Source organism: Balaenoptera musculus, chromosome 13 (assembly GCF_009873245.2).
Source record: "Balaenoptera musculus isolate JJ_BM4_2016_0621 chromosome 13, mBalMus1.pri.v3, whole genome shotgun sequence".
NCBI lineage: Eukaryota > Metazoa > Chordata > Mammalia > Artiodactyla > Balaenopteridae > Balaenoptera > Balaenoptera musculus.
The window spans coordinates 9,720,383-9,748,356 of record NC_045797.1 but is presented as its reverse complement, the minus strand read 5'-3'; the positions used below and the strand labels follow the sequence as shown (position 1 = coordinate 9,748,356).

Below are 27,974 nucleotides of genomic sequence, written 5' to 3'. Positions count from 1 at the left end.
ACCACTGCACCACCAGGGAAGTCCGAGAAAGGAAACTTTTAATCTGGAATCACTGCAAAGACAAATGGTTTCTCCAAGTCATTTTATTAGAATGTGTGACTCAAAAGGAACTGCAAAGAACACGCCTAAAAATGGTGTACACAGTTTATGCCTGACACCTGCAGACACTAGATCCGAAGTTTGGATGGCAAGGGAGCCGGAGGGGAAAGTAGTGGGGTGGGCTGGGACCGCGACGGCACTGGCTGGCCAGACCTCACACAGACCGGGTCTCCAAGACTGAGGTCCCATGACAGCGTACATGTACCAAACAGGTTCAACTCTTCTCTCTGTGCAAGAGCAAAGGCCTCTGGACTCAGTCTGAGTCACTGTCTGTCTCAGCTTCCTTCACATCCACGCTGAATTTGTACTCCTGGTCACATCCCATGTAAGCGTCGCTCATGAAGTACAGGGTGTAGTTGTGGGCGCCAGTGGCCGGGGCCACAAAGTCGAGCTTCACCTGGAGAGAGCAGGCAGAACTCAGGGCCAGCTCAGACACAGGAAGAGTTCTCACCCTGCCCCATCTCACAGCACGCGAGGGCCAGTGGACACACTCACCTTGGCCTTCTGCTGCAGGGTCAGCCTCTTGATGGAAATGAGGCTATTCGACTTGGCATCTCCAATCACCACCCACCAGCCCTCTTCACGTTTCTGTAGTGACCAAAAGCCAACAATGTCAGCACATAAAACTTGACGATCATGACACCAGGAGAAAAGTTACAAAAGAAAGAAACCAGAAACCAGAAAGAAAGCTTTCTAAAACTTCTTCCCAAACTACAATTGGATATACCTAAGATTTTAAACTGTCTGAGGTGTCTCACATGAATCTGTAAGTAGGCAGATGAACTCATTTGTTGGTTCTGGCTCATTTCCTTGTCCCAAAGTACCTTCTCCCATTTAGTACCTGACACTAAATCCAAGATTCCACTATTAGACATCTAGTCTTTGGGGCCTCGCAGCTTTGAGTTCCTCAGAGACCCTTTCAAATAAAAGGCATATATGCCGGAGGAGAAAAACACGTTAATATGGAGGTGAGCCTGCCAGCACAGAGGATCCAAAGTAGGCCTTGCGTCTACCAAGAATCCCCCTCTGCTGGCCGCTCCACTGTCAGAAAACCCAAGCATTCCACTTGAAAGCGCTCTTTCCTCAGAGCCTATTAAACGAATAGTTTGTAAATTTAAACATTACAGTATATCTGGTTTCTCCTTTCAGCCTTCAATTATTCTCCCATGTAAGGGATCAGATTTCCTCTTTGGTGGTAAAGAACCAAGCACTGGAAGCAGAGTAAGTGGCTGTGAGAAACGAGAGCGAAGAAACACCAACTAGAAAAGCCCAACTGTCCTGGAGACTTTTTTTTTTTTTTTTTTTTTTGGCCGAGCGACACGTGGGATCTTAGTTCTCCAACCAGGGATCGAACCCGTGCCCGCCCCCTGCATTGGTAGCAGGGAGTCTTAACCACGGGACCGCCAGGGAAGTCCCCCTGGAGCCATTTAGAGTTAAAGATAAATGCTTCTTCACAGCCACAGACGTCAACAACACCGCGCGACTGGGGCGTTCAATAACGACCAGTCACCTAAATTGCCTTCAAGCAAAAAACCACCAAAAACAGAAAACACCCATGGCCCCAAGATTAATCCTCAGGCCTGTGGCTTCGTTATTACCCTAAATTTCCTCCCTCAGTGACTGTGTACCCTTGTAGCCCAGCCTCTAGCCAGTGGGTAGGGCCTCAAGTGGACCCCTGGGAAGCCGCTCCCAGGATGTACCTGTGGGAAGAGAGGTGCGATCACGGGGCCTGTGACTTCCTCCTCTCGCTCCAGCTGCACCAGCACCACAACCGGCCCGCCACTGTGGGGAGAAACGCAGGTCGCACGTCACAGCTGTGCCCAGCAAGGACCCGGGGCGGGGCACCTGGCCCTCTCTGGCTCACCTGCGGATGCTGTCCTTGTCCACCACCTCGTAGGACAGCTCGATGTTGGGGTAGCGGTTACAGAAGCGGGCCACGTCTGCGATCTGGCTATCGGACAGCTGAAGCAACGCGTTGCGCTCTTCGTCCTCCATCTCCATGATGTCAAAAACACTCTCCACCCCCTGCAGCGGGTGTCAGAGGTCAGGGAAGAAGAGAGAATGCAGACTAGCAGCAGAGGAAAGAGGTTCCAAAGAGCGGCTACTTTTACTTCCTATGCCATCAGATCATCTAAAGAAGATACGGCTTCAGAAAGAACATGGCCCACAACTGTCAGGCCCTCTAGCAGCTCCAGGGCTAACACCTCCAGAGAAGCCAGAATGAGAAGGCTCCCCTCCACAACCGCCCCCAGTGCAAGACGCTCGGCTCCCAGCCTCGGCCACCCGACACTCCGGGTCCCGGCCCGGCTCACCTTGTCTGTGCAACGTTTGATGTGCTCTGAGGTGAAGTGTGGCAGCTGTTTCAGGTATGAGTCCTTGGACCACATGGCTTGGGTGACCATCTGGGCCAGCTCCATGGCTGCCAGAGCCGGGCTGAGCCACCCGTTGCTGGAGAGGACATCCACACAGGCCTGGATGAGCCGGATGGCCTGAACAGGGACAGGAGAGCAAGAGCAGGCAGGGTTGGAACTGCTGCTTCACGGGCCACACGGGGCCTCCCCCCGACCCCACTCGATACCTTGCTAAGGATCTCCTCTGTATCCGACTGCAGCTCAGCACTCAGCTGCATGCGGGACAGGTGAGCCTGCAGAAGCAGGTTGGTCTTGACGTGCGGGTCGTTGAACTTAGGGTTATTCAGCTTGTGGGGGACCTTCTGGGCCAACTGGAAAGTGGAAGAAAAAGAGCCGATGATGAAGAAGTGACCCTGCCCGAGACCCACTCTCAGGCACCACCTGTCCCAGGCTCACAACCCTTCAAAACTCAGAGGGGCGGCTGGGTGCCTGGGGGTGGTGGGGCTGAGACGCGTGGAGGTGCGTGAGGGAGGTCGGGGCAGGAGGGGTCGGTGTCTTCCTGCGGTGACGGGGCATCGCGTGCTCTGGGAACATGGGCCGAGCTTCAGCTCCAAGCCTGTTCTCCTGAAGCCGAGGTGCCCTCACCTGCCGCAGGAGATTGTCTTCATGGTGCCGGATGGGAATGTTCTCATACTCGGCCGCATTGGAGATGATCTCAATAAGCCCTCGCACCTTGGTCTTGGCATTCAGGGACATGCTGAAGAGCTCTGAGAGAGGTAGGGAAGGAGATTTGAGAGGAGTCAAAGCAGGCAGAAAAGGAGCAGAGAGGAGAGAGTTAACTCCTGGGCTACCCCAGCTCCACCCCGCGATGCGTGCCTCTGACAAACACCGGATGGGGCACTGGAAGCATCATCATCTCTCATGCCCCATGGGCTGCAGGCCCTGCCTGAGATCCCTCTAGCTCAGGCTCTGCACAGACCCAGACCCTGCCGGCCCTCACCAATGGTGGTGTAGTTGATGTAATAGTAGGCGGCGATCATGCCCAGGTTCAGAGGCGCCACGTCCATCTCGTCCTCAATGCTGATGCACTTGGACTGCTCCAGGTCACTCAGGGTCTGTTCCACGAGCTCCGACAAGTGGTCAGACAGGTGACGATGGGAGATGCCTGTGAAGGTGAGAGGTAAGTGGGGAGTCACAGGGAGATGGCGAGCAAGGGCTGTGAAAACTGCAAAAGGATAAGGTGTGCTCCAAAGCCACTGACCCTGAAGGTTGTAATAATTGGGGTTCTGTGTCATGCGGCGGTACAGAAAGGTCCAGGTGAGGTAGTCCACGGCGTCCTGCTTGTTCTCAATGGTCTTGGTGACAATCTCAGCATTGAAGTGGTCATGCATACAGTGGTCCAGGTGAGACTCTACTGGCAAAGGCTCATATAAGAACTTTTTGAAGAAATCCTATGGGAAAGAAGATAATAAAGAGTCAATGACAATATGGTCACAGAGATAGGTCAAGGGGAAAAAAAAAGGCCAAGGGAAAATGTGGCCCCTGTGTGACAGACAGACACAGCTAATCAAAATGGAAGAAACCAGTTGCACAGACAAGGTGAGCTGGGTCTGGACCTGGAGAGTTGGGTGTGTATGCCTGTTCCCACTGGCATCACTGGGTATTTCTACAGCAGAGACAGGGGGTACACCAAGTCCCACATGCTGAGCAGAGCATGAGGGAAGATGGAACCAGCCAGAGGGAGAAGACCTCAACACACAGAGTTAACAGCAGTAGCAAAAACCAAAGGCTACAAAATTCTACGCAGCCAAAAGAGGCTTGTTACCAAAGCAACGTGGAAGATAAAAGAGGCAGAAGTTGACAGACAGAATGTAAAAAAATAAGTAAAGACATCTATCGAAAGAGAAACTAAAGAATCTGTTCTGAGGCCCAGGATCAAAAGGCAGTGCAAGAGGCCCAGGCTGACCTTTTTGGAGCCCTGGCACATGATGACGCAGCGCCCCTCGTCATCCTGCAAAGGGCGGTTGGCGTGCCCCACCATCTGCAGTACGTCGTAGATGGGGTAATCCACGTACCTAGAGACAGGAGGGGAGAGGAGGCAAAGCTGCAGCAACAGACACTCAGGAGGCTGACTCCCTAAATGTCAAAGAATAAAGTGCAAACACGGGGAGACGTGGGCCAATCACAGCAAAACTCTGTTTATGAGTTCCCATGCTCAGGCGCTAGTTTCATGCATTATCTATACATCACTTTAGTTTTCAAGTGTAAGAGTCATTACTTTGTTGCTCAGTGTCCTTGAACCAAAGCTATTAACCCATCTGATGCCAACAGCCAAATAACTCCCCATTAAAGGATCTAATATGTAAGGCAGGCTTCCAAACTTTTCAGCTATATAGTTCATGAGTAATCAAGTCACCCGACTCAAATCCAAATCTAGAAGCAGGTTCAGACATTAAAAATAAGTCCATATAAATAAAACCCTGGCTGGGGTGGAATCTCAGCTAGCTGTTTATTCCCTAACACCTTTTCTTCACAATAGTGAACTTCTGGATTTGCAGGTGTTACGTTCATCTTAGGAAGGAAGGTCCGATTAACACAGAGCAAGAGCACGGCTGTACTCACGCATGGATCTTGCCATTGTAGTACTGGGTATCCATGATAATCACCAGGTGGGCGGCCACATTCATGCCCCAGCAGAGACTCCGAGAAGCTACCACCACCTGGATAGCCCCTGAGCAGCAGAGGGGAGAAGGAGACTGAGCACAGGGCTCCCTGGGTGAGGCAGGACCTGCTGCCTCCTGGGCAGGTAGTGGCTTATCTTGTGTTACGTTTCACAACTCAGAGCAAAGCTTACCAGGAACAAGGTTTAATGACTAAGGGGCTAACTCGGTACTACAGGAGGTGGCTCTATGTCACTGTTGCTCTGCTGGGGGGGCTACCCTGAAGGAAACGAGGTAATCCTGGAACAGAGTCCCAAGCCCAGGGAAAGCTAGGCTCACACTCCTGCCTGACAGATGGGCCTTGCTGACTGGAAAGGGCTAAGGCTGACTCAGCCACGGGCTGGCTCAGTACATGGTGGCAAAATCGAGCTCTGAAGGTGCCCCAAACCAGACAGATTCAGGGGTCAAAGAGTGACAGTAATGATTCTGGCAGGAGAATCTCCACTGCAGCTCCACTAAGCACTGTCAAAATAATACTCTGCGTGAAATGCCTGACGTCAACAAGGGACAGAGGCACACAGCCACCCAAGGGAAACAGAGTTTACTCCATCTCTAAGGCCCAACCACTTTGCCGAGCCTGCTTTCCGTAGAAAACCAGGTCTAATGGCCAAATATCCTGGTCTAAAAAACCAGGTTCTGAAAGAGCACAACCTTATGTGCCTGCCTGCTCTCTCACCCAGAAAGTAGGGGTAATATCTGTCCCACCTTCACCACAAGGATACTGAAATCAAATGAGATAACAGATAAAATAATCTGGTAAGTATCAATATTTTGAAAATGACCAATGTGCTGTAAAGAAGTATCACCCACGCCCAGAAGTTGAACACGCCCCCGTGACACCTCTGGATCTAGCCTCACCCTGCGCTCAAGGCTGCTCTCTACCTGAGCTGAAGAGCTGCTCCACCAGGCGCCGCTCCATGGGGCTGAGCCCCTCGTGCAGGTAGCCCACCCCGTTTAGCAGCGTCTCCTTGAGCGTGCTGTCACTCAGCTTCTCCAGGTAGGGGATCAGGTCCTTCTCCGTGCAGTGCAGGAACCTGGGCGGCATGAGCACTGACTCAGCCCGGAGCGCTTCCCCGCGCCCCCCCAGAGACCCTTCCAGCTGTGCGTTGCCCAGCCCCGAGCCAGGTGGGGGCCACCCCACCCTTGTGAACAGAACACCCGGTAGGGTAGGCCAGTCTCACCTGAGCCAACCCTCACCTCCCCACAGGCCCCCAGGAGCCAGGCCCCACCCACCTCTGCCGCTGGATGTCGGCCGCACACGTGGTGAGGATGTCGATGGCGGTGAGGCGCGTCTGCTTGCGAGACGGAACGAAGACAATGACGGGCTTCTTGGGCGAGTGCTTGGTGATGGCGTGGTACACAGGCTTGGCCATGGACAGCAGGCGAGTCTGTGTGTGGCTAATGTTGAAGCCCTGGAAACCGAGGAGGAAGAAAGGAGGTTACAAACCCAGGGAGCCCTGGACGTCATGAGGCCACGTGGGAACAGGAAGAGCGGGTCCCACCTGGATGTGCAGCTCCAAGGGCACGGGGCGCACGTTCGGGTGGAAGTTGAAGGTGGAGGTGGCGCTGCACCCCAGCCAGTGGGCCACGTCCTTCGCGTTCGAGAGCGAGGAGCTGAGGGCCACGATGCGAATGGGCCTCTCGATCTGGGAGGAGATGTAGCGCATCCGGGAGCAGATCACCTCTAGGACGGGCTGGGAAGAGGAGCGGGAGTCACTGCAGGCCCGGGCGCTCCATCCTCGGCCCTGAGCTACCTTCATATGTAGCCCAACAACCTCGAGGTGATCTCCTAACCCTTCCTTGTGATTAGGGGCTCTCCCGTCTTTGGGTCCACCTCTCCACGGCCAATCTCCACTAAGCAATGCTATTCTCCAAGAAAACTACAAAAAAGTCTCAGATCATCCTTTCAGAATAAGGTGACGGGCAGAATCCTCTTGGGAGAAGCCCTAGTCTCTGGCCCTCACCTAAGGCCAAGGCCAAGGCTACTCTGCCGGTCCCAGCCCCCCTCCTATGCTGCAAGGTCAAGCCATACCCCATTCTCGCCCCCGATAAGGTGGACCTCATCCACCACGAAGAGGTTGATGTTCTGGACATTCTTGCGCTGCTTCCACCGCCGGGAAAGGATGTCCCACTTCTCGGGGGTGCTGATGATGATGTTGCCTTTGCCCAGCAGCTTCAGGTCCGTGCTGGTCTCCCCCGTCAGGAGCACCACCTTCTTGCTGAGCCTGTCCTGGAACTTCTCGTACCAGTCCATGTACACCTGGCGGGCGGGCAGAGGGCGGGCAGAAAACATCAGGCCACGTCAGGCTTCAGTTCACGAATTATGAGAAAAACATGGGAAGCCAAACACAGAGGCCTGTCGCCCTGTAGCTCTCAAGCTAAATACTTCGTAATCACACACCAACCCATAAGTGACCGGAGAGCTTCCCTTTAGTATACGACTGAGGAAATGGCTACCAGCAGGCAAACAGTCTTGCCCCAGTTGGCTCTGCGAATTTCAGGGCTCAGAAAACCTTGATCTGGACTCAGAGATGAAAACAGTTTCTGGGAAAATTCACACGTGACACACCTGCTCCGCCAGAGCCTCCATGGGGGTGATGTAGACACAGCGGCCCTCTGAGTTCTGCAGCAGCATCCGCAGGATGGCGAACTCCGCACAGATGGTCTTCCCGCTGCCCGTGGGGGCCCCCACAAACACGTTGTCATCGCTGTTGTACACGGTGTTAAACACTGAGAAGTGACAGAGAGGCAGCGTGAACACCGAGAGAGACTCGGACACACAGGAAACTCAGCCAGTCAGCCCAGAATGGCAACCATGAGTGGTGATGGCACAGGGCCCCCAGCTGCAGTCGGGCCTGCGACATCTCTCCCCTTCATCCGCTCCTTCCCACACAAGAGGAGGAGAAGGGACCAAGATCAAGAGTTCAGGGTCCCTGGAGATTTGCGGGAGGACAACAGAAGCAAAGGAGGTCAGGACTCCCTCCTTGCTTCTCAGGGACAGGATGCCGAACCAAGGGGAACTGGCTCCCCTCCTCTGCCCCTCCAACCCTCTCCCGTGCTTCCTAGAAAGACTCAAATACACAGAGAAGGTAAAAGCCTAATAAGCAAGCCCTGGCATCCAGACTGGGTTAAAATCAAGTTCTACTATTTATTAGGCTGGTTCAATTGGGGTGCCTCTCCCTGCCTCGGTTTCCTCATCTGTAGAACAGGACACTGATGGTAGTATCTCAAATGGTAAATCCCTGTTTGCTAGTATCTCAAACAGGATTGTGGGAGGAATGAAAGAGAAAACACTTGGGATGCACCCAGCCCAGAGTACTTCGAACACAGGGCATGCTCTGGGAACACAGCTGTCGTTTACAGCAATGAAGGCGGAGGAGGCCTCGGTCAACGCTGTGCACTCTGGTTCAATACTGGAGCCTCCTGAGCCTGAGAAATGACAGTGCACCATGATAATAAGACCTGCTCTACCAACCCTCCTCAGGGAGACGTGCAAAGAAGCGAAGCAAATCTAATAGTAAACAAGGGCTTCTGAGAACGGAAAATGTCCCGGCTGCTCCAACAGTTGGCACTGATGAGCTCCCACACCTGCCAAGCACCTGAGGGTCCTCCTCCCCCTCCTCCTGCAGAACCTACCTGTCTCCAGGGGACCTTAAAAGGCCTCCAAAGGAACTGCCCGCCTGGAAATGGAAACACCTACCCTGGGTCTGGATGGGGTTGAAGAAAGGAAATTTATCTTGGTAAAGGCTCTCAAAGGCACTGTTTCTCAGGGCAGACACGGGCAAGGGCTGCAGGTCCAGAAGCTCGGTTGGGGGTGGGTACTTCTCTGGCAGGATCAGGTGCCGGAAGGAGACAGGCAGCTGGGTCTCACAAGCTGCCAGAAAAGAAACGGGAAGGGCAGTCAGCACACTGGGAACCCCAAGGCAGCATACACAGCACTCTCCCCAACCAAGTCTGGCGCAGTACAAGGGGCAAGACACGCATCTAACTGCCCCGGGAGGACCTGGCCCAGGGGACCCTGCGGGGGAGACGCACTCACAGAGCCAGCGGTCAGACACCACACGGATGAAGTACTGAGGGGGCAGCGGTTCAAAGACGGGCACGAAGAACGTAATGAGGTGCTCGTCCTGCGCATACTTGGCCTTGAGTAGGAAATACTCGTGGTGCAGGATCACCTCGCTGTCCACATCCTCCACCAGAATCCAGAACGCCTCTGATGAGCCATGGACCTGCCCACAGGGGCACAAGTGACAGGAGCATGAGCTGGCGCTAACTCAGCCCTCCAATCCCGCTCTCCTCAAGATCCCTCTGAAACCAGGCCCCTGCCTCACACAGCCTGACCTTTTCATCCCACTGGAAGTCGGGCGTGATGGTCAGCTCCACCTTCAGCGTGGAGCGCGTGATAGGCTGCAGGTGCACCGACAACTCCAGCTTGGGGAACAGGTGGACGTATTTGTGGATGGTCTTCCCCATCTTGGGCATGCGGATAAGCTCCCCTGCGAGGACACAAGAGAGCACGGGGCTGCAGCCCAGCCTGCCTGATGTACCTGCAAACCCAGCCCTGAGGGCCACCAAGGGGAACGGGCGGATTCCACTCCAGAAGGGCAGGCTCTTCCCTCCACTCTCAGTGGGCCCAGAGGATTCAAAGCCCCGAGACCAAGAGCAAGCCTATAGTGGGACGAGACAAGCGAGCCCAGGATGTCAGGGCACGAGGCCTAGGAACTGGAAAGCAGGCAGGCTTAGGGAGACATCTGAGCTGTGCGGACGAGCAGGAGGACGGCTTCCCACACACCTATCTCATTGTGATTCAGGTCATACAGACGCTCAAAAGGGAAGTTTTTCTTCTCGATCTTCTTCACTACTTCCTCAGGGAGTTTCCGGAACTGGCGCAGAGGACACATGGATTGCCACCTGTCCAGGAAGGAAACAGAACTATCAGTCCCCTGTGCGGGGCCTGGAACAAACTGCCCTCCTCACGGCTTCCAACGGATGAGCTGTGACCCACAAAGCACGAATGCTGAAGACAGACATCTCCAACTATGCCACCCTCCCCGACTCCTCAGCTCCACCCCAAAGGGCCTGCCCCCTTCTCAACTTTCACCCAGGTGCATATTTCACACATCAGGGCGAGATCTGACTCGCTCTAAGGCTTTCCCACCACACCCTCAGCCCGGGGACCCCCACCCTGTGAGCAGCTTCCAGCTCACTGGGCCTTACATGCGTTTGTCAATCATCTTGCAGAGGTTCAGGGTCTTGTCTGTAAGCTGCGCCCAGCCTCGGTTCAGGACAATTTCAAAGATGGCACGCATCAACCGGCCAGCCGACTGGGGAAAGATGAAGCGTTCCCCCTGTCAAGTCCGCACTGTCCCCAGACCTAATAATGCAGCCACCCGACACAGGGTTTAATTACCTCAAGCTCTGATACGACCAGCTACACCAACTCAAAACCCAAGTCCCTCTGTCATGACCCGCCCCCGCCCCCAGCAGACGCTGGCTGACGCAGGACAGTCAGAGAAGTGCAGCTAGAGCTCAGCGCCCAGCATTGTAACCTTCCGCTCACTGCGTGATCGTAAGGCTTTTGACTCATTTAGCATTTAGAGTCCTAGCAAGAGTAAGGGTGCTAGTGACTTGCCCTGAGGAAAAGACAAAGGGTAGTTAATAAAGCCTTTTGCCATTTCTGGGTTTATCTAGGAGCCCAGCAGCCGTAATGGGAAGTCCCTCTCCTCAGGGAAGCAGACACCGTGTCTCGCGATCTCCACGTGGAGCCTCCCCAGCATCTCCGTAAAAGCCTCACCTTCCCACGTGCTCAAGATCAGTAAAACAGAGCGGCCGTACCACACGCGCACCAGCCGACAAGCCACCTGGGGCACAACTCAGCATTCCTTCTCCCTCACTCGTGTCAGGCCTACTTTTTACCAGACACACACAGAACACGGGATGGGAACTTAGCAGGGGTGGCACAACCCTGCCCTCACCTGGGTAACATATACCATGTCGGCCATCAACGCAAAGCCCTCCAATTTCAGTTGCGAGATGAAAGCTTGGAGAAGCACATTGATCTGGAAAAAAGCAGGTCAGCCAGAAGGAGGCCGATCATTGAACCATCCGAAAAGTGAATACCTTTCTGCTCTGGGCATCCGTGCCAGGTAAGACCTTCTAGAGCTCTTGATTTGCAGACATTAAATAACTGTTACTCCGTGTAAAAAGAACACGTGAGAAGGATGCAGAAACTCGGAGAACTGAGCAGATTACCAAGAACAAATCCAAACTCAAGGGTCATCTTTTATTTATTTTTTTTAATTTTATTTTATCTTTTTATTTTTTTAATTCTTTTCTAAGGTTCATCTTTTAGAAGACTAGGAAAACCACCTGATCCTTACCCCAGGCAGAGAGGAGCTGGGCTCACCTTCGCACTGGGTTCCTCAATGCTCTCCTTTACAGGGATGGGCACCCTCTCCAGCAGCTTCTGCAGCTCCAGCTTCTCTTCCTGCCATAAGAAGGAAACAGGTCAAGAAAAAGCCAGGAGGCCAAGGAGAGAACCAACCAGTGACGTGGCAGTGGGTGCCAACTTCCAGTTCCAACATGCTGAGTGGACTCACTTCTCTCACGGTGATGTTCTTGAACTCTGAGGACAATGAGAAGACTCTGAAAAGCTCAATCTCACTCAGGGTGGGCTTCAGCAGCTGGTTGTAGGTCTGTACCGTATCATTGGTGATGTAGTAGTGGCTGGCTATACGACCGAGTTCTGTCACCTACAAAGAAGGAAAACTCAATCCAAAGCTGATCAGTAACAAGCGGCAACCTCTCACTGAGGACAACAGGGGCCCACTGGGTGAACACACAGCGATACAAGTGCCTGGCCCAAGCACAGGAAGAAGGATCGACCAATAAACTGACCTAGAGTGTGACCTGATGCCCACACAGACAAGAGAGCTGGATCAGCTACCACAGCTGAAGATACGGAAAGGAAGCACCGTCAGGTTTTATACCATTTTAGAAGTTCCCAGGTTCAAAGGGCACAGTCCAATGCCACTTGTTTTTCTGCTGTTCCAAGCAGTGGGCAATTAGGCAGTACTTGAATCAAGACAGTGATCTGAAAAATTGTCTCCTGGGGCTCCAACTTCTGCAGGGACCTCCGTCCCTCAGCCCACTCACCTGGAAGTTGCCCGTCTTCTTGTCGTACTTGACCAGATTGTTCTTATCCAGCATCAAGGCAGCAGTATGAACCAGATCCAGTCGGCGCTGGTCCAGCAGGGGATCTCCCTTGAGGTCATCATGAGAGATGCCATAGAGGGTTGGGGATCGGAGCATTCGGATATACAGGTAGGCGTAGCCCAGCCAGTTCACTGCATCCTACAAGAAACAGATCATGGGCCTTAGCATGCAGAACTGATGTCCAAGTGAAAAGCTCCCACAGAGCACTTAGACATTAATTCCCAACTATGACGATATGTATTATACTGTCTTGTGAACGTTTATAACATTTCATTATTAAGAAGACAGAGTCCTTTCTAAGATTTTGGCAACAAGGGGAACTGTCAGCCAGAGACCCAAGAAGCTTGAGAGCCTGCTTACACTGAGAGATGTGGGGCCCAGGGTTGGAGGACGCCGGTGCTGGTGGCCCACAGCACAATGACCGAGACCACCTCACTCCTGGTAGCCTGGCCTCTCTGGAGAAGGCAAGAGGCGCCAAGGACAGAGCCCTCCCCTACCTTTGCGTTCTGGACGTTCCCCAGCACGACTTCCGCGTTGAGCATGTCAGGCAGCTTTGATACCATCTGGCTCTCAATAGGAAGCTGCTGATTGAGGAGGGACAGGTAGTACTGCAGCTCCCCATGAGAAGTGATGAGTATGCCTTCGCCCTTGGTGTCATACTGCGGTCTTCCTGCTCGTCCCAGCATCTATAGGTCAGAGACAGCAACCAAGAGGGCTATGGCCACAGAGCTCCTGGGTTTGATTCCAGGCTTCTACATTATGGAACCTCACCTTCCATCTGCCATCTTTTGGGCCTCCTGTGTATAAGACACAGCATGCTTTTCCCCACTGAGAATAAACTCAAAAGCTCCATACCTGCAGGATGTCCAGTGCCCCCAGTTCTGTCCAGCGCCCCTTCTCTGGACTGTACACCTGGGTGCCTTTGATGATGACGGTATGCGCAGGGAGATTCACACCCCAAGCCAGGGTTGCCGTGGAAACTAAAACCTACAGAGGCAAGGCAAGGTAATAAGGAAAACGGACGTTACCACCATGGATTACTATCCTCAACTTCTCTAGGCAACTGGCCTCAGAGCTTCCAGCAGCACCGAGGTGGGTCCCGTACTTGCCAACGTAACACCAGAATAAAGAGGAAAGGAGTCCACGGGTTCCTCATCTCTTCAAGAATCAACATTTCAAGGTTCTAGAGACACTTAAGAGACAGATATGCAGACCTATATGAATCAACTTAAGGTTACTAGACAATTTAAAACACAGGCTCTCCTGAGAGAGGGAATGAACAAGGTCCTGACCTATGTCTGACAATATCTGGAGTCACCAACATGTTTGCTTTGCTGGGCTTCTCAGGTGCTTTCCTGAACTCACTCATCTTCCCTCGTGCAGGACGTGAAGAGTTGGGAGAGGTGGTATGACATTACACTGACTGTACCTACCCAACCCTCTGACCTGGTTTAACTGAGCCAGAAACAACGAAGTACCAGGCACAAACATATGGCACAACGTCCGATGTTTCCAGTCTTCTCCATCTGTGCTTTGCCCACCCTCACCTGAATGTGTTTATCAGCAAAAAGATCCTCTACAAGTGTCCGGTCAACTCTGGTCATGCCCGCGTGATGAATAGCAAAGCCATAGGGCAGGAGATCCTTCAGCTCCAGGTTCTGGGGAACAGAAAAGAACAGGTGATGAGGTGAGCCTTCCTGAGGGAACTCCCCCAGAGACGAAGCAAATCTCTTCAGCTGAGACTCTGCCCCTCACCTATCTACATATCCACAGCCAATCAAACCTCACCCTGTGTGAAAAAGCACCACCACGCACTCCCGGAGGACCACTGGGACAACTCGGATTGAGCCAGTTACCAGGTAGGAATGAGAGAGCCGGGCCTGTCTCGCCTCACCTTGCACTGCTCGGCTTCTGTCCGAAGGACTTCTGTGGAGGCCGAGCCCTCTCTCAGAAACAGACCCAGCGTGTCCTTCTCCAGGCACATGTCCCGGATGGCCCTGGCCGTCTTCCCAGTCTCCTTCCGGGAGTGGACAAACACCAGCACCTGAGTAGAAGCCCCAGTTTGCCACAGTCAAGAGACACAACTCCGACAGTCACCCCCACGCCCCTGAGGAACCAGCAGAAGCAGAGGCTGCACCATTATCAGGCAGGAAACTGAGGTCTTGAAGAGGGGCGATGGCAGTAATGCACACTGGCTCAGAAGCCTAACAGGGCCCGCAAGACCCTAAGCAAACGAACCTACCAAGTACAGTGATGAGGGTCCTGTAACTGGGAAACTAAACTAACTCTTAGCACCCCATCTTTTAACAGCAAGTTTAAATATAATATGAATGCACATTCAAGAATCTCAATTAATTTATGTTCAGGTACCTGATGAGATTCTCAGCTGCTAAAATGTTATATAAAATAATGGGCACTGGCCTTTATAAATGGACTTAGGAAGTAAGTCTCAGTATGAGACAGGCACTATTTTGTAGGAAATAAAGTCCTCCAAGTATTTAGTGCCAAGAAAAGATTTGTGTCTTCATGTAAATTCTTATGTTTTTTAATCAGGCAAAATAGTCAATGTTCCATAAAAAAATTAAATCATACTTACTAGTAAAATGCCCTTTCACTAGTTTTTAATTTTTATCTTCATTTTTACTATGTTTTTAGTGTAAGTCACCCAAATCTTTTATGGAAGAACCCTTGATAATGTAGATAGACAAATTAATTATTTGTGCCTGGTGATTTCCTTTTTGAGTTTTTAAATTACAAATTCAATTTCTTTAATGGTTATAGGACAATTCAGATTATCTATTTCATCAAGGCTGTTTTGGTAGTTGGTTGTTTTTGAGAAATGGGCCCATTTCCTTTAGGCTGTCAAAATCATGTGTAAAGTTGTTCACAGTATTCCTTTACTATCCTTTCAAATGTAACAGATTCTGTAGTAATATCCCATTTCGTTTCTGGTACTGATGATTTGTTTTGCGTCTTCTCTCTTTATCTTTGTCAGTCTTGCTTGGCTATCAGTAAGTCAAAGATTCAAAAGAACAGAGTTCAAGAATAACAAGAAACTATGACAGACCTGATTTTTTCCAGCGTGTTCCATGATTTTCTCATAGACAATTTCATTCATGATCTGGAAACGCTTGATAGCTTTTTTCTCCGTAATGCCCACGTAAGTCTGTTCTAGAGGCACTGGGCGGAAGCTAGAAGTTCAACACAGTTAGACAAATGAGGCTTCTGAGACAAAAGTACTTAGGAAATAAACAGTCCTTTTCACTGCCATGGAGCAATATTCCTCTTTTTGGATTCATATCACATCAAAACCCAAAGGCCATTCTAAAACCCAATCTAATAGAGCTCCTTGGAAAAGAAGGACAGCAGGAAGGTCACCCCGGTTAAACTTCCCCCAGTCTTTTCTTATACCTGTTGTCGAAGTAGAAGAGGCCCTTGGCAGGGTCCACACGCAGAAAGGTGGCCACATCTTCATAGTTGGGGAGGGTGGCACTAAGACCGATGAGTCGGACATCCTCTTGGGTCATCTCAATGTTCCGGATGGTCCTGGCCACCAACGCTTCTAAGACAGGACCTCTGTCATCGTGGAGAAGATGGATCTCATCCTAAAGAATGGGAGGGCAGCAAATCACCTGTAGGACTAGAGAAATGTGGCCCCCTTTCCTGAGAGTATTCCCATTTTGTAGGTACACACCTAATATGCCAAATAAAGAAGAAAAGGGATCCCAAAGCCAAGGAAACCCAAAGGATGAGATAATATTCACCGTGAAATACCCCAGGAAATAACATGCTCCGACCATGAGCTGCTTTGCTACAGTTCAGTGAAACAATGCTTTACGGTAAGAAAATCTGATACTTCGGGTAAATGAATTCATAACTCCACTCAAAGGAAAATTTCTTTACTAAAGATAAAGCTTCTGATCAGACCATATTTATATCATATAAGGTTTTACCTCTGGGCAGTTATCTTTACCAAGAACGAATTGTATAATGCATCAAATGAAGAATTCACATAGCCTAAGGCAGTGCTTCTCAAATTTCAGCAGGCATACAAAGCAGGAGGGGATCTTATTAAAATGCAGATTGTATTTCAGTAAGTGGGGGTGGGGACAGGGACTCTGCATTTCTTTCTTTTTTAAAACAAATATTTATTTTGGCTGCGCTGGGTCTTAGTTGTGGCACGCAGGATCTTTCTTGCAGCACGTGGGAATCTTTAGTTGCAGCATGCTGACTTCTTAGTTGCAGCATGCAGACTCTTGGTTGAGGCATGTATGTGGGATCTAGTTCCCTGACCAAGGAGCAAACCCAGACCCACTGCATTGGGAGCATGGAGTCTTATCCACTGTGCCACCAGGGAAGTCCCAGGACTCTGCATTTCTAACAAGACTTTGAGTAGCAGACTCTAAGCAGGGGCTAGCAAATTTTTTCTTGAAGGCCAGAGAGTCAATATTTTAGGCTTGTGGGCCATACAGTCTCTGTTACAAATACTCAATTCTATCACTGCAGCACAAAAGTAACTGTGAACAATATGTAAATGGGTATGGCTGTGTTCCAATAAAACAAAAATCAGTAGCCACAGATTGCCAACCCTGCTCTACAATGCTGCAAATCAACAAGCAAGGTCTCCTTTCTGCTTCCCCAGACAACCAAAAGAAACAGCACTCAGACTGTCATTCCTCCCTGGGGGCTTCTGTGTATACAGGACACAATATCCTGACTCTTTACTCATTCCCTCTGAGAATGGATTATTTATAAAGCCCTTTAATGTTCTGGGAGGATATAAGCAGCAACAGTTTTTTTAATTGTCTGTTTACATTTATTTCAAAATATTTGACATTAAAAAAAGTATAAATGATATGGTAAGGAGCATGCCCCTACTGGGAAGTGTTTCAATTCGGTGCAGATTCTCATTTAGCGGAAAGGGCAATGTTGACAATAGCTGCCATTACGAAGGCCAGCAACTGGAGGAAAGGCACTGAAGAAAAGTTTAGCATTAAAACCCACCAACCCCTCCTCAACCAGGCCTGGGCTCTGCATTCCCACAAGGACCCCCTGCTCACCAGGATGATGAGTCGCACGAGCTGGGTGTAGGTCCGCTCCCCACCCTTGCGGGTAATGATGTCCCACTTCTCAGGGGTGCAGACGATGATCTGAGTGGCGCTGATCTCCTCCTTGCACAGCTGGTGGTCTCCAGTCAGTTCTGCAACAGTGATGCCGTACGTGGCCAGGCGCTGGGTGTAGGAAAGGCACATCAGGCAAGAATGCTTGGAGGGGGCCTGGACTCCACACTCTCTGTCTGTGAAGTCTGAGTGTGGGGTACTGGAGGTAGGTATCAACCCTTCAGGGAAATATCAAGTGTATGAGGTCGATCATATGAACATTTATTTCTAAAACAAATCCAAGTTTACACTCAGGCTAAGGAAGCAGAAAAATGCTCTCTGGGAGCTCTGCACACAAGAGAGGGAAATGGAAGCTTGCAGACAACAGACCTGGAATAACACTAGATCTATTATCAACCATCCATGTGAGTGTTTCATAAATACTCCGATAATGCAAATGATACCAACTGCAGAAAATTGCTAAGGGGAAGATTAAAAAGATGGTAAACCCTTGTAAAAGCCCAAAACAGATCCAGAACTTTCTCCTTTCACAAACACTCTGTACTTGGGTCAAGTTCCACCTTCGAAGGAGAAAAAAAACACCACACAAGGCATTCCAGAAATGCCCTAATATAAGAAGCAGAGAAGCACCAGGCCTGTCCCCAGTACTTTGATAGCTGCACCCAATATCTTCTGGAGGAAGGTTCTACGCCCTTACCTTTCCAAAACTGCCCACCATCTCCTGCACCAAAGACCGCATGGGGGCGATGTAGATGATCTTGAAGTCATCCACGTTGATAGTGCCATCCATGTTAATGTGCTTCCCTATCTCTCGGAGCATACACATCAGGGCCACGTTGGTCTTACCAGCACCCTACGGGAGGTCAAGGACAAGAAGGCCTGTGTACCTTGTTATGCTCACTACCCCAATTTCTAAGGGCTTATCACCAAAACAGAGCATGTCCTGCGGATTTTACCCTACCATTTAACATCTCTTCCACCAAATGAAGAATTAGGGGGTAAGGATGGAAATGAGCAATATTGCCACCTAAAATATACACCGCATTCCACAAGAAAAAAGCAGGCAGGGCAGTGCTTACGGTAGGAGCGCAGAGCAGCAGATTCTCATCCGTCTCCAGAGCAGCACGGCAGAGCTTACTCTGGATCCGATTCAGTGTTTTGAAGCCCTCAAATCCAGCCTGGGCATATTTGGGCAGTTTCTCCACTGGAAGAAGTTGCTAGAAAAAAATGCCATGCACATCACATGAGCAGCACCCTTGAGCAGACTGTGGTTTTGCGAGATTGCACTTTCCAGCAACCTCCCTGCATAACGCTCCACTAAAGGCCAGACCAGAGAGATCAGTATTGTCCCCAGGGCTCAAAATCGAAACGGGAAAACTCTGCAGCAGCTTCCACTTCTGGAATAAATTATCTGTGAGACAAGGCCACACTTTGGTCAATGGGTGGAAATCCAAACTGGAAGGGAGGCGAAGTGAGCAGAAAACTTAGAAAAGCAATTCACTCACTTCTTCAGAGCCAAAGGGCTTGGGCTTCAGAGCAGGTACATGCACCTCTTCATAGCCCTTGCGCTGGCGACGGAAGGATCCGTCAGGAAGCTGACAGCGTTTGTTGGCCATGAAGTGGCTCCCCTGGGTAAAAACTAGGTCCTCCAAGTCCAGAACCTGTCGCGGAGCCAGTGCCTGGGAGTATGAAAAACAAGAATATAAAGTGAGCAAGCTGAGCAAAGGAGTTTCCATCCCTCACAGCCTTGGAAATGGCCTTGGTACCTACCTCTCCACCCTGGTCCAGATCCATGGTTTCCAAATCTGTGTCCATCCGGGACTGACGCACTCGCTCTCTCCGAGACCTCTCCTCCTGTGATGCGGAAAGACAGAAAGAATAGCAATGATTCATCACCATCCCAGCTTCTTGTCCTTTTCAGTCCCTTGGCTGAGCTTGACTCACAGGTGCTGACTAGTAAGTCCTGAAACAGAAAGGTGGCCCTTTACGTTCAGACCCTTGAGGACCACCAGAATGATGAAATCAAACCACTTTCAAGGGACAATACATAGTCCTGGGATTTCAAAAGTCGATGTTCAACAATGCAACATCAAGGGCTATCCTTAAGGGACAGAGTGTGGGTTCTGTGTTCAGCAAACACGCGTTGTGTTCCTGTACTACCAGCAGACACCATGACTTATTGTGTGAACAAACAGCAAAGGGCCCAGGTGCTGGTGACGATAGCAGCAGGCCAGCAGTCTCTCGACCACACCAGCGTGAAGGTGTTGATTCCATGCTGTACCAATGACCAAACTCAAAGAATCTGGAGAAATAATTCACTTCTTCAACTTCCTGCTTTAACAGGACTTTAGCTTTTTGCTGCAATCTTCTAACTAGCGTCTCTTTTCCAAAGCAAACACTCTTTAACTCAGGAGTCAGACAGACAAACCAACCCAGCCCTTACCCGGATCAGATCCTCCTTCTCCGTTTCGTGGAGCTGGTAGAGGAACTTGGACAGCTCTGGGTCAGCTTCCATCTTTCCCATGATCCTTTCCTTTTCAGCTTCACTCTGTGCACTGGCCAGCAAGGTACAGTATAAAACTGCCAACAGCAAAAGGAAGAAAGGGAAGGTGAGATACAAAATCAACCTTCAACCCTGGGGTAGAAAGAAAAATACATGAAACAATTGGCGAGGCTATGAAAGCAACACAACCTCTATCACACACCTACCTACGACCCAAAAGCGTTCTCCATATATACTCACTCATCATCCTGTGCTGCCGCAACACCTTAATAAAATCAAAAGTGTTGAAGCCAAGGAGCAGAACCAGCTGGTTCTCACATTCCCGGTCATCACTGGCCGTCTGCAGGGAGAAGGTAACACCACGATTAAGGACACAGCCATCTGCTTCCTACACTGCCCCATCTGCTAAGACACACGGAACACAAAAACATTATCCCGGCTGTACCTTCAAAATCTCCAAGACTTCATCTGCCTTCTTCTGCGACACAATGGCATCATCATAGAAGCGACTGAGCTGCCGCTGGAGCCAAAAGGCATCAATATCCCGAGGGTGCAAATCCTTCTTCTTGGAACTCATCAGTTCCCCTGAGGCCACAAGCTACAAAGTAACCAGGCACTGAGCTCACTGTGTCTCCATCTGCCCCATGTGCTTTCTTATCATCCTGCAACAAAGCTCTGCAGGCCACCCACCCACAGCCTACCCTCTTCTGAGGACTTTCGGGGCGGGGGAGGGCAGGGGGCGGGGTGGGGATGACGACTCTGTTATACTGAGTTCATGAGCACACCAAACCCACCAAGACTTCATCAACACATGCCTTTGAGAAAGAGGGTGACTGACTGAAACCTTAAGAAAAATCAAGACACGAAATGTTTATCACAGCTCACCCTATGAAAAGGTAGCTCAATACATAATACATGACAGGACCTATGGGAAAGGTACGGGAAATACATAATACATGACAGGACCTAGGTATGGGAAAGAAGTGCTACACCCAGAAATAACCTGCCCTGCAGCGGCGGGCAAGAGCAAGGTGTACTCACATTAGCCGAGAGGGTGCAGCGCACCACCGCCTCGTCCCCTTCCATGTCGTCGTCCGATGCCTCTTCTCGAACCTCCCCGTACACATCTTCATCACCTTCCTGTGGAAACAGCCCGAACCCCAACTCGTGACCTGGAGCTGATCCTGGCATCACCACAGAACCTCTCCCTCCAGTCACTTAAAATAAGCTCCATGGTTAGAGCAAAGGCTTCTGCGGTGGAACCAACAACTTACTGGAACCAGGGTCAGCCTCATTTCAGAGTACATTTACCAGAAGGACCAATACAGAAGCACACTTGGGAAAGCACACAGTGACCAGAAATGTAGAGGCCACACTTCGCTTGCTCACTACTGTCTTTACTCACACACCTGCCTACAGGTGTACTGTGTACTGAGCACAGGGTCATGTTAAAAGCAGGTCCTTAATAATAAGCATTTGTTCAATGAATGAATGCTATGAGCAAAGCATTCTTTTAGTTTGTTGCTACTTAAAATAAAGAAATTCTACTAACTCTACTGGAGGAAGGGGCTCAGCAGTCATCTACTTAATCATATCGTTTGAAAGGTGGAGACACTGAAGCAAAATGACCTGTCCGATATAGGACCAAAATTCAGCCCTCTCGGCTCCCAGCTTTGTGCTCTCTCCTCTGACTCTCCTTTGCTACCCCTTCTTCCTGTCCTAGTTTATGATATCCCAAAGCTGGCGTTTTACCTTTCAGGAAGCCAAACACACCCACTGAGAACTCGAATGCAGCTCTGCACATTTTTTCAAGTGCCCCACTTGTTCCTATTAGTTATATTCAAGAATTCTAATTAGATGGTAAACCTCAGTGGCTGCTGCAACTATTACTGACACAACCATGTACAAAATATGCCCATGCTCTGTGGCAAATGTGCATTTTTTTTTGAAATTGGCAGTAGGACACAGTACTGGAAAGAGGAAAACTATCACAGTACGGTTAAAATGCAGTAAAACAGGACAGCACATTCCCGAAATGAAGTATACGCTGTACTTACCTTTTTTTCTTTCTTTTCGCTGACCCACTTGGTTTATCTTCAATTATTATATTAACTTACATTTATAAGTTCAAATTTGCTTTATAAAACCAAAAAATAACCATAACAATTTTTCAGCGAAATAATATTTATGCCCAAGTTTGACACCAATACAACACCATAAAACTTATCTGGCTTAAGTTAGAGCACTTCTTTATATCAGAAGTGGTCCCCTCACCTTAACAACTGAAAAAAAAAAAAAAGACGAGACTGGGTCTGTTTGCTTATCACTTACCTCCTCATCAGACTCAAACTGTACATTCACACCATATGTCTCATCAATGTTGTCATCTGAAACGGTGAGGGATTAGAAAAAGAGGACAGGGAACAGTTAGTAAAATGAGGCACTAGGGAGCTAATTTCCTCCCTAACTGCCTGACTTGCCTCTCCTCAGGACAGACCTAAGGTCTAAGGACTAAGAGACAAATGATCAACCTAAGAGAGCCCAGGACTTCCCTGGTGGCGCAGTGGTTAAGAATCCGCCTGCCAATGCAGGGGACACGGGTTTGATCCCTGGTCCGGGAAGATCCCACATGCAACAGAGCAACTAAGCCCGTGTGCCACAACTACTGAGCCTTTGCTCTAGAGCCCACGAGCCACAACTACTGAGCCCGCGTGCCCCAACTAACGAAGCCCACGCGCCTAGAGCCCGTGCTCCGCAACGAGAAGCCGCTGCAATGAGAAACGCGCGCACTGCAACGAAGAGTAGCCCCCACTCGAATCAACCAGAGAAAGCCCACGCACAGCAATGAACATCCAACGCAGCCAAAAATAAATAAATAAAACAAATAAATTTACAAAAAAAAAAAAAGAGAGCCTCCTGTGCTGCCACCACCAAGGCCTGCTCCAATCTGCCGGCCGTGGATACGGCCCTGCTCTGCCTGCTCCACCCTCCACCCAGGCCCTATCCAAGTTTTCTCCCATGTTCTATACAATAAAAGAGTCTCAGAATGAGAAATGGCTACCGGAATCCAGGGATTCTGGTGTCCATCAATCATAACCCCTCCAAAAAGACCAAATAGGTTATGGAAACCTTGTAAAGCATCTTTCAGATGCTTTAATGGCTGAGGCTAGACGATCACCTTAGGGGTCAACGAGCATCCAGTTAATATGGTCAGGACACAAAGAGCTCACTTACCCATATTCTGGATTTCCTTGTCTCCACCATAGTCTGTGATCTTTTTGCCCAGGTTCACTAACACATGGTATCTTGTATCATCTGTCTGACCCAGCAGCAGATCAATCTCCTTTCTCCTTTCCTTGTCCCGAAGCTTTTCATTCTTTAAAACAGCTAGAACTTCATCAGCTGCCCCACAAAGGATATCACGTGGCTGGCGGCAAAAAAAAAAAAAAAAAAAAAAAAAAAAATTCAGAACGAGACAAAGACAAAGAACATCACTGACCAGCTTTACGTGACAATAGGATGTGAAGAGCTGTATCTCTTTAAAACCTGCATACCAGGTTCCGACCATTTTCACGAATGTTAATTTAAAAATGCCACCAAAGGTCACAAAATTGAAGGAAGACTCATCTGTTTCAAAAAATCAGGTAAGTGGTCTTAGGAAGACAGACACGGCTTCCACAGCAGTGTGCCACAGTTCTCCAGACGGGAGAGGCACTCTGCAGTCCTGCCCTAGCCTGCCAAACTTGTGGCAATTCTTCATCCTCACCTCCTCTGGCAACCACCTCACCAGAGTCTCTCAGAGACCCACAGAGGTCCTTAATCTAATCACATGTATAATGCTAAGAGCACAGATTCTGGATATAAACTACCCGGGCTTACATCCTGGCTCTGCCAAACACTACCTCTGTGACTTGGGAAGATTACTTAAGTATTCTTTGCCTCACACCTCTCTTCTGTAGAATGGAAAGTAAATATTAATAGCACCTGGTCATAGAGCTAACATGAGAACTGAAAGAGAGAAGACATGTAAAATGCTATCCCATATAAAGTAAGTGCTCCATAAATATTAGCCACTTCTGCATATCGGTATGGCCCACACAGGAAAATACACAGACAAGGTTCCTCTGGTGCCTCCCAGTTGTGACTTCCTCCCTCTCCAAAAACATGGCTTCACCCTCTGGCTGCCTCACCTGGTCCCCAAGTGCAGCCTGGATGAAGCTGAGCAGCACTTCGTAGGTCTCCCGGGTCTCTTTAGTTTTGGGCTTGTAGATGATGCCCACCATCTCATCAATGCCCTCCGAGAGCAGAGTATAACCCTTCATCTTGTTGATGTCATGCCGGTCCTCGTCACGCTTTCTTCGCCTAATGGACAGAGTGTGATGCTGAATGGGCAGAACCTTCCCTCTCAAAGGCAAGACTAAAGGAAGCCCACCCCACCCTCCTCCACACAGGTAATACTTAAAACCACAAATCTGTATCTCAGCAAATGATTCCCATTTGGCCTTAGTCACTTGCAGGAGTATTTCTTTATGGGAACACAGTAACAGAAAGGGAATACTCTGACATTCTCTCACTAGATGCACTAAATTTTACAATGAGACATCCTCCACGTTCATTTAAAAGAGACAACCCTTTCTACTTTGTTTGACAATATATGATTGGATTTTGACTAGTTTTTTATTCCTCAGACACATTTTCTTTTTCTAGCCAGAAAACCGAAGCTCCAAAGGAATCTACTGCCATCAATTCCTGGAAAAGAAATCATACTCTGCAAAGTGGAGGACCAATGATATGTAACTCATTTCAAATACAACTGCTTTAATCAAAACCGGGCCTACGAATTTTTGAGACTTCATCATGAGAGAAGAGGAAGACAGAGACAATCAGGGTCGAAAGATAACAGTGAGATAAAGTTCAATGACTTTTTTTAAGTTTGGAAATATATCACCCCACAAAAGTAAAAAAACAACAAAAAAGCAAAACAAAACACCTGCCTTTCATGCTTGAACGGTAGTTTATAACAACAAAACTGGAAGTGGGCAACAGCAGACAAAAGAAGTAGGGGTGGTTAGTTAGTAATAAAAGAGAAGAGTGAAAAGAGTTACTGAGACAAGAGTTTAACGGGACTTCCCGGGTGGTGCAGTGGTTAAGAATCCACCTGCCAATGAAGGGGACACAGGTTCGAGCCCTGGTCCGGGAAGATCCCACATGCCGCAGAGCAGCTAAGCCCGTGCACCACAACTACTGAGCCTGCGCTCTCCTGCGAGCCACAGCTACTGAGCCCGCACGCTTAGAGCCCGTGCTCTGCAACAAGAGAGGCCACCGCAATGAGAAGCCCACGCACCACAACAAAGAGTAACCCCCGTGCGCAGCAATGAAGACCCAATGCAGCCAAAAAATAAATAATTAAAAAAAAAGTAAGAGGTTAACAGATAAACTACTATATGTAAAATAGATAAACAACAACAACAACAAAAAAAAGAATTTACCAAGAATCTTCAAAATACCATGAAGAAAATTAAGATCTCTCTATGGATGAGAAACACATGTTGAAAAAAGATCTAAAAGTTGTTTTCCACTTCAGATACACTTGTTTAGGCCAAAGAACCTTTCGATTCTTATGTTCTGTTTTTATCTTTACTGAATTGTTTTAATGCCACTGACATCTCACTTGCACCAAGCAATTCAGCAAAAAAAACCACTGCTCAAATGCCAAGGGAAAATGGACTTTGAGTCTGAAGAAAAATCATTTTCCCCCTGCTACTCACTTGGCTCTTCTTTCCTCTTGCATCTGTGGTTTCGTCCGTTGAGCCTTATCTCCCATCCGGGTGCCCTCCAGCTTCCCAACCAGGGACAGAACCTCTCCTGTGGGTTCATCCCGGCGGGTCCGGTCAATGAGAGAGCGGTCAGCTTGGAGGACAAGATTCGAGTTCTGAAAAGATCACAATGTTATCGAAACTCTGACAGGAGCAGGGCCAATGCCGGTACCAAAGGGATACCAGCTGATAACAAAGGAAGTAAGAACTGGGGCAAATAAGTGACAAAAATCACTAGTCGGAATAAAAAGATGTTTTCCTTAAGAAGCGCATCATATAATTGCGCATAAGCAAAGGGCAATCAAATCGTTAGAACAATCCTTGCTCCTAACACTGCCCATAACTGCGCCCTGGGAACACTGTCGGGCACGCTGGGGATGACATACGGAAGGGGGCGGGAACAGGGCCGAGGGGACAGGGAACAAACACTCCTGGCAGAGCTCTTAGCCCATCCCGCTCGCCCCAGTCACCAGTGGGGTTATTCATATCGTCGTGTACCCCCTCCTTCGCCTGAATCTGATTTCCCCTCTGCTTTCGCGGTTCTCCCGTAGGCCTTCAGAGTGAAACTCCCTTCCTCAGCCTCCCGCTCCCCACCGGCCTCCTCAGCCCAGAGCCCTCCTCCGAGCCCACACGCACCGCCTTGTACTCGTACTGCAGGCTACGAGCGGTCACATCCGCCATGGCCGCGGATGCTCAGGGGGTCTCAGAGCTCCGCTCCCCCCACCACACGCTATAGACTGCCGCCGCTCTCCGCTACCGCCGCGCCTGACGCAGGAAACACGCACAGGAGGGGAAAAAAAAAATGAGACTGGCTCCCTTCCGCTTCCGGGTCGCGCGCCGGGAAGTGCAGGTGGGGCATATCTCCGGCGGATGCGCCCCGGTTTTCTGCGACCGTGTGGGCTCGGTGGGCGGGACCGGCAAATCCCGGGACTCTCGAACGACGGGTCCGGGCCAAGGCCAGTACCCTCGCTATCTCGGGTTCCGGCCTTCGTCCCGCAGGACTCCTCACATCTTAGCGAAACGTATGCCTGCTTAGCCCGCTATCCTGTCCCACGCGCTTCTTCCCCTGGTAACAGTCCTGTGCGCTCTGCAGGCAAGGAGGGGCTAATGAGCCCCATTTCCGGCTGAGGAAACTCAAGCACCTTGCGAGGGACTGAACTGTGTGTGTGTGTGTGTGTGTGTGTGTGTGTGTGTGTGTGTGTGTGTGTGTGTGTGTGTGTTTCTGGTATCTGGTATCTTCCTTTGGGTTTTTCCTCTATATTGAACAATTGAAAGAAAGCTCTGTTTCCCCCCATCCCATTTAAAACCGTGCCTCCGAGACCCTCGTTCTGGGCATCCGGGAAACTCCTTTTTGCCCCAAAACGCTTGTCACATTCCGCAGCAGGGCCCTCTCCACCGCCCAAGGAACATCAGGGAAAGCAGTTGCCCTCCCAGCAGGGCCAACTCCTTGAAGACAGTGACTTAATTTCTTCTCCAACAACAAAGCCCCCCCCAGGGCCAGAAGGCACCCCTGCCCTCCCCCAATCAACCAGTTCTGCTCTGTGGAATGGCAATGAATAGCTGAATGGTTACCTCATTTAGAGCCTGTTTGCTTTTTTTTTTTTAAATAAATTTATTTATGTATTTATTTTTGGCTGCATTGGGTCTTCATTGCTGCGCGCAGGCTTTTCTCTAGTTGTGGTAAGCGGGGGCTACTCTTCGTTGCGGTGCGCGGGCTTCTCAATGTGGTGGCTTCTCTTGTTGGACAGCACGGGCTCTAGGCGCACGGGCTTCAGTAGTTGTGGCTCGCGGGCTCTAGAGTGCAGGCTCAGTAGTTGTGGCCCACAGGCTTAGTTGCTGTGCAGCATGTGGAATCTTCCTGGATCAGGGCTCGAACCCGTGTCCCCTTACACTGGCAGGTGGATTCTTAACCACTGTGCCACCAAGGAAGTCCAGCCTGTTTGCTTTTGAAAGATGAATGAAGGGAGGCTAAAGGAATTCATCCTCAATAGCCGTCTGCTGGGCCAAATTTGACTGTGTGGGTATTTTGTTTGACTCATTATTGGTGCCTTATTTAAAAATTGGGATAGTTCACACAATCTGGATTTCCAGCATCTAGGAAAGAATCAGAATATTAGCCACATGAGACACACGTTCCTACACGGCTGCTT

The 27,974-nt window shown here is 49.8% G+C and overlaps 1 protein-coding gene across 1 annotated transcript; it reads right to left on the bottom strand.

Annotated features, from left to right (window-relative positions):
- Nucleotides 1-65: 65 nt before the first annotated feature.
- On the bottom strand, nucleotides 66-26,636 carry SNRNP200 (small nuclear ribonucleoprotein U5 subunit 200). The gene is made up of 45 exons (XM_036872807.1): nucleotides 26,461-26,636; nucleotides 25,777-25,940; nucleotides 24,199-24,370; nucleotides 23,243-23,435; nucleotides 22,340-22,395; nucleotides 21,050-21,148; nucleotides 20,454-20,606; nucleotides 20,249-20,348; nucleotides 19,949-20,085; nucleotides 19,276-19,359; nucleotides 19,011-19,184; nucleotides 18,585-18,722; nucleotides 18,203-18,358; nucleotides 17,446-17,616; nucleotides 15,797-15,990; nucleotides 15,453-15,576; nucleotides 14,280-14,429; nucleotides 13,933-14,043; nucleotides 13,241-13,372; nucleotides 12,883-13,071; nucleotides 12,326-12,523; nucleotides 11,770-11,922; nucleotides 11,577-11,657; nucleotides 11,146-11,229; nucleotides 10,388-10,494; nucleotides 9,963-10,081; nucleotides 9,512-9,666; nucleotides 9,210-9,399; nucleotides 8,871-9,044; nucleotides 7,740-7,900; nucleotides 7,203-7,430; nucleotides 6,673-6,864; nucleotides 6,404-6,582; nucleotides 6,053-6,204; nucleotides 5,073-5,181; nucleotides 4,417-4,525; nucleotides 3,712-3,901; nucleotides 3,451-3,615; nucleotides 3,096-3,217; nucleotides 2,678-2,821; nucleotides 2,412-2,588; nucleotides 1,964-2,124; nucleotides 1,800-1,881; nucleotides 595-687; nucleotides 66-496 (listed from the first exon to the last, which is right to left on the bottom strand). Exons 1-45 carry the CDS (start codon nucleotides 26,503-26,505, stop codon nucleotides 353-355), a joined length of 6,411 nt encoding a protein of 2,136 aa, XP_036728702.1. The 5' UTR covers nucleotides 26,506-26,636; the 3' UTR covers nucleotides 66-352.
- Nucleotides 26,637-27,974: the final 1,338 nt, after the last annotated feature.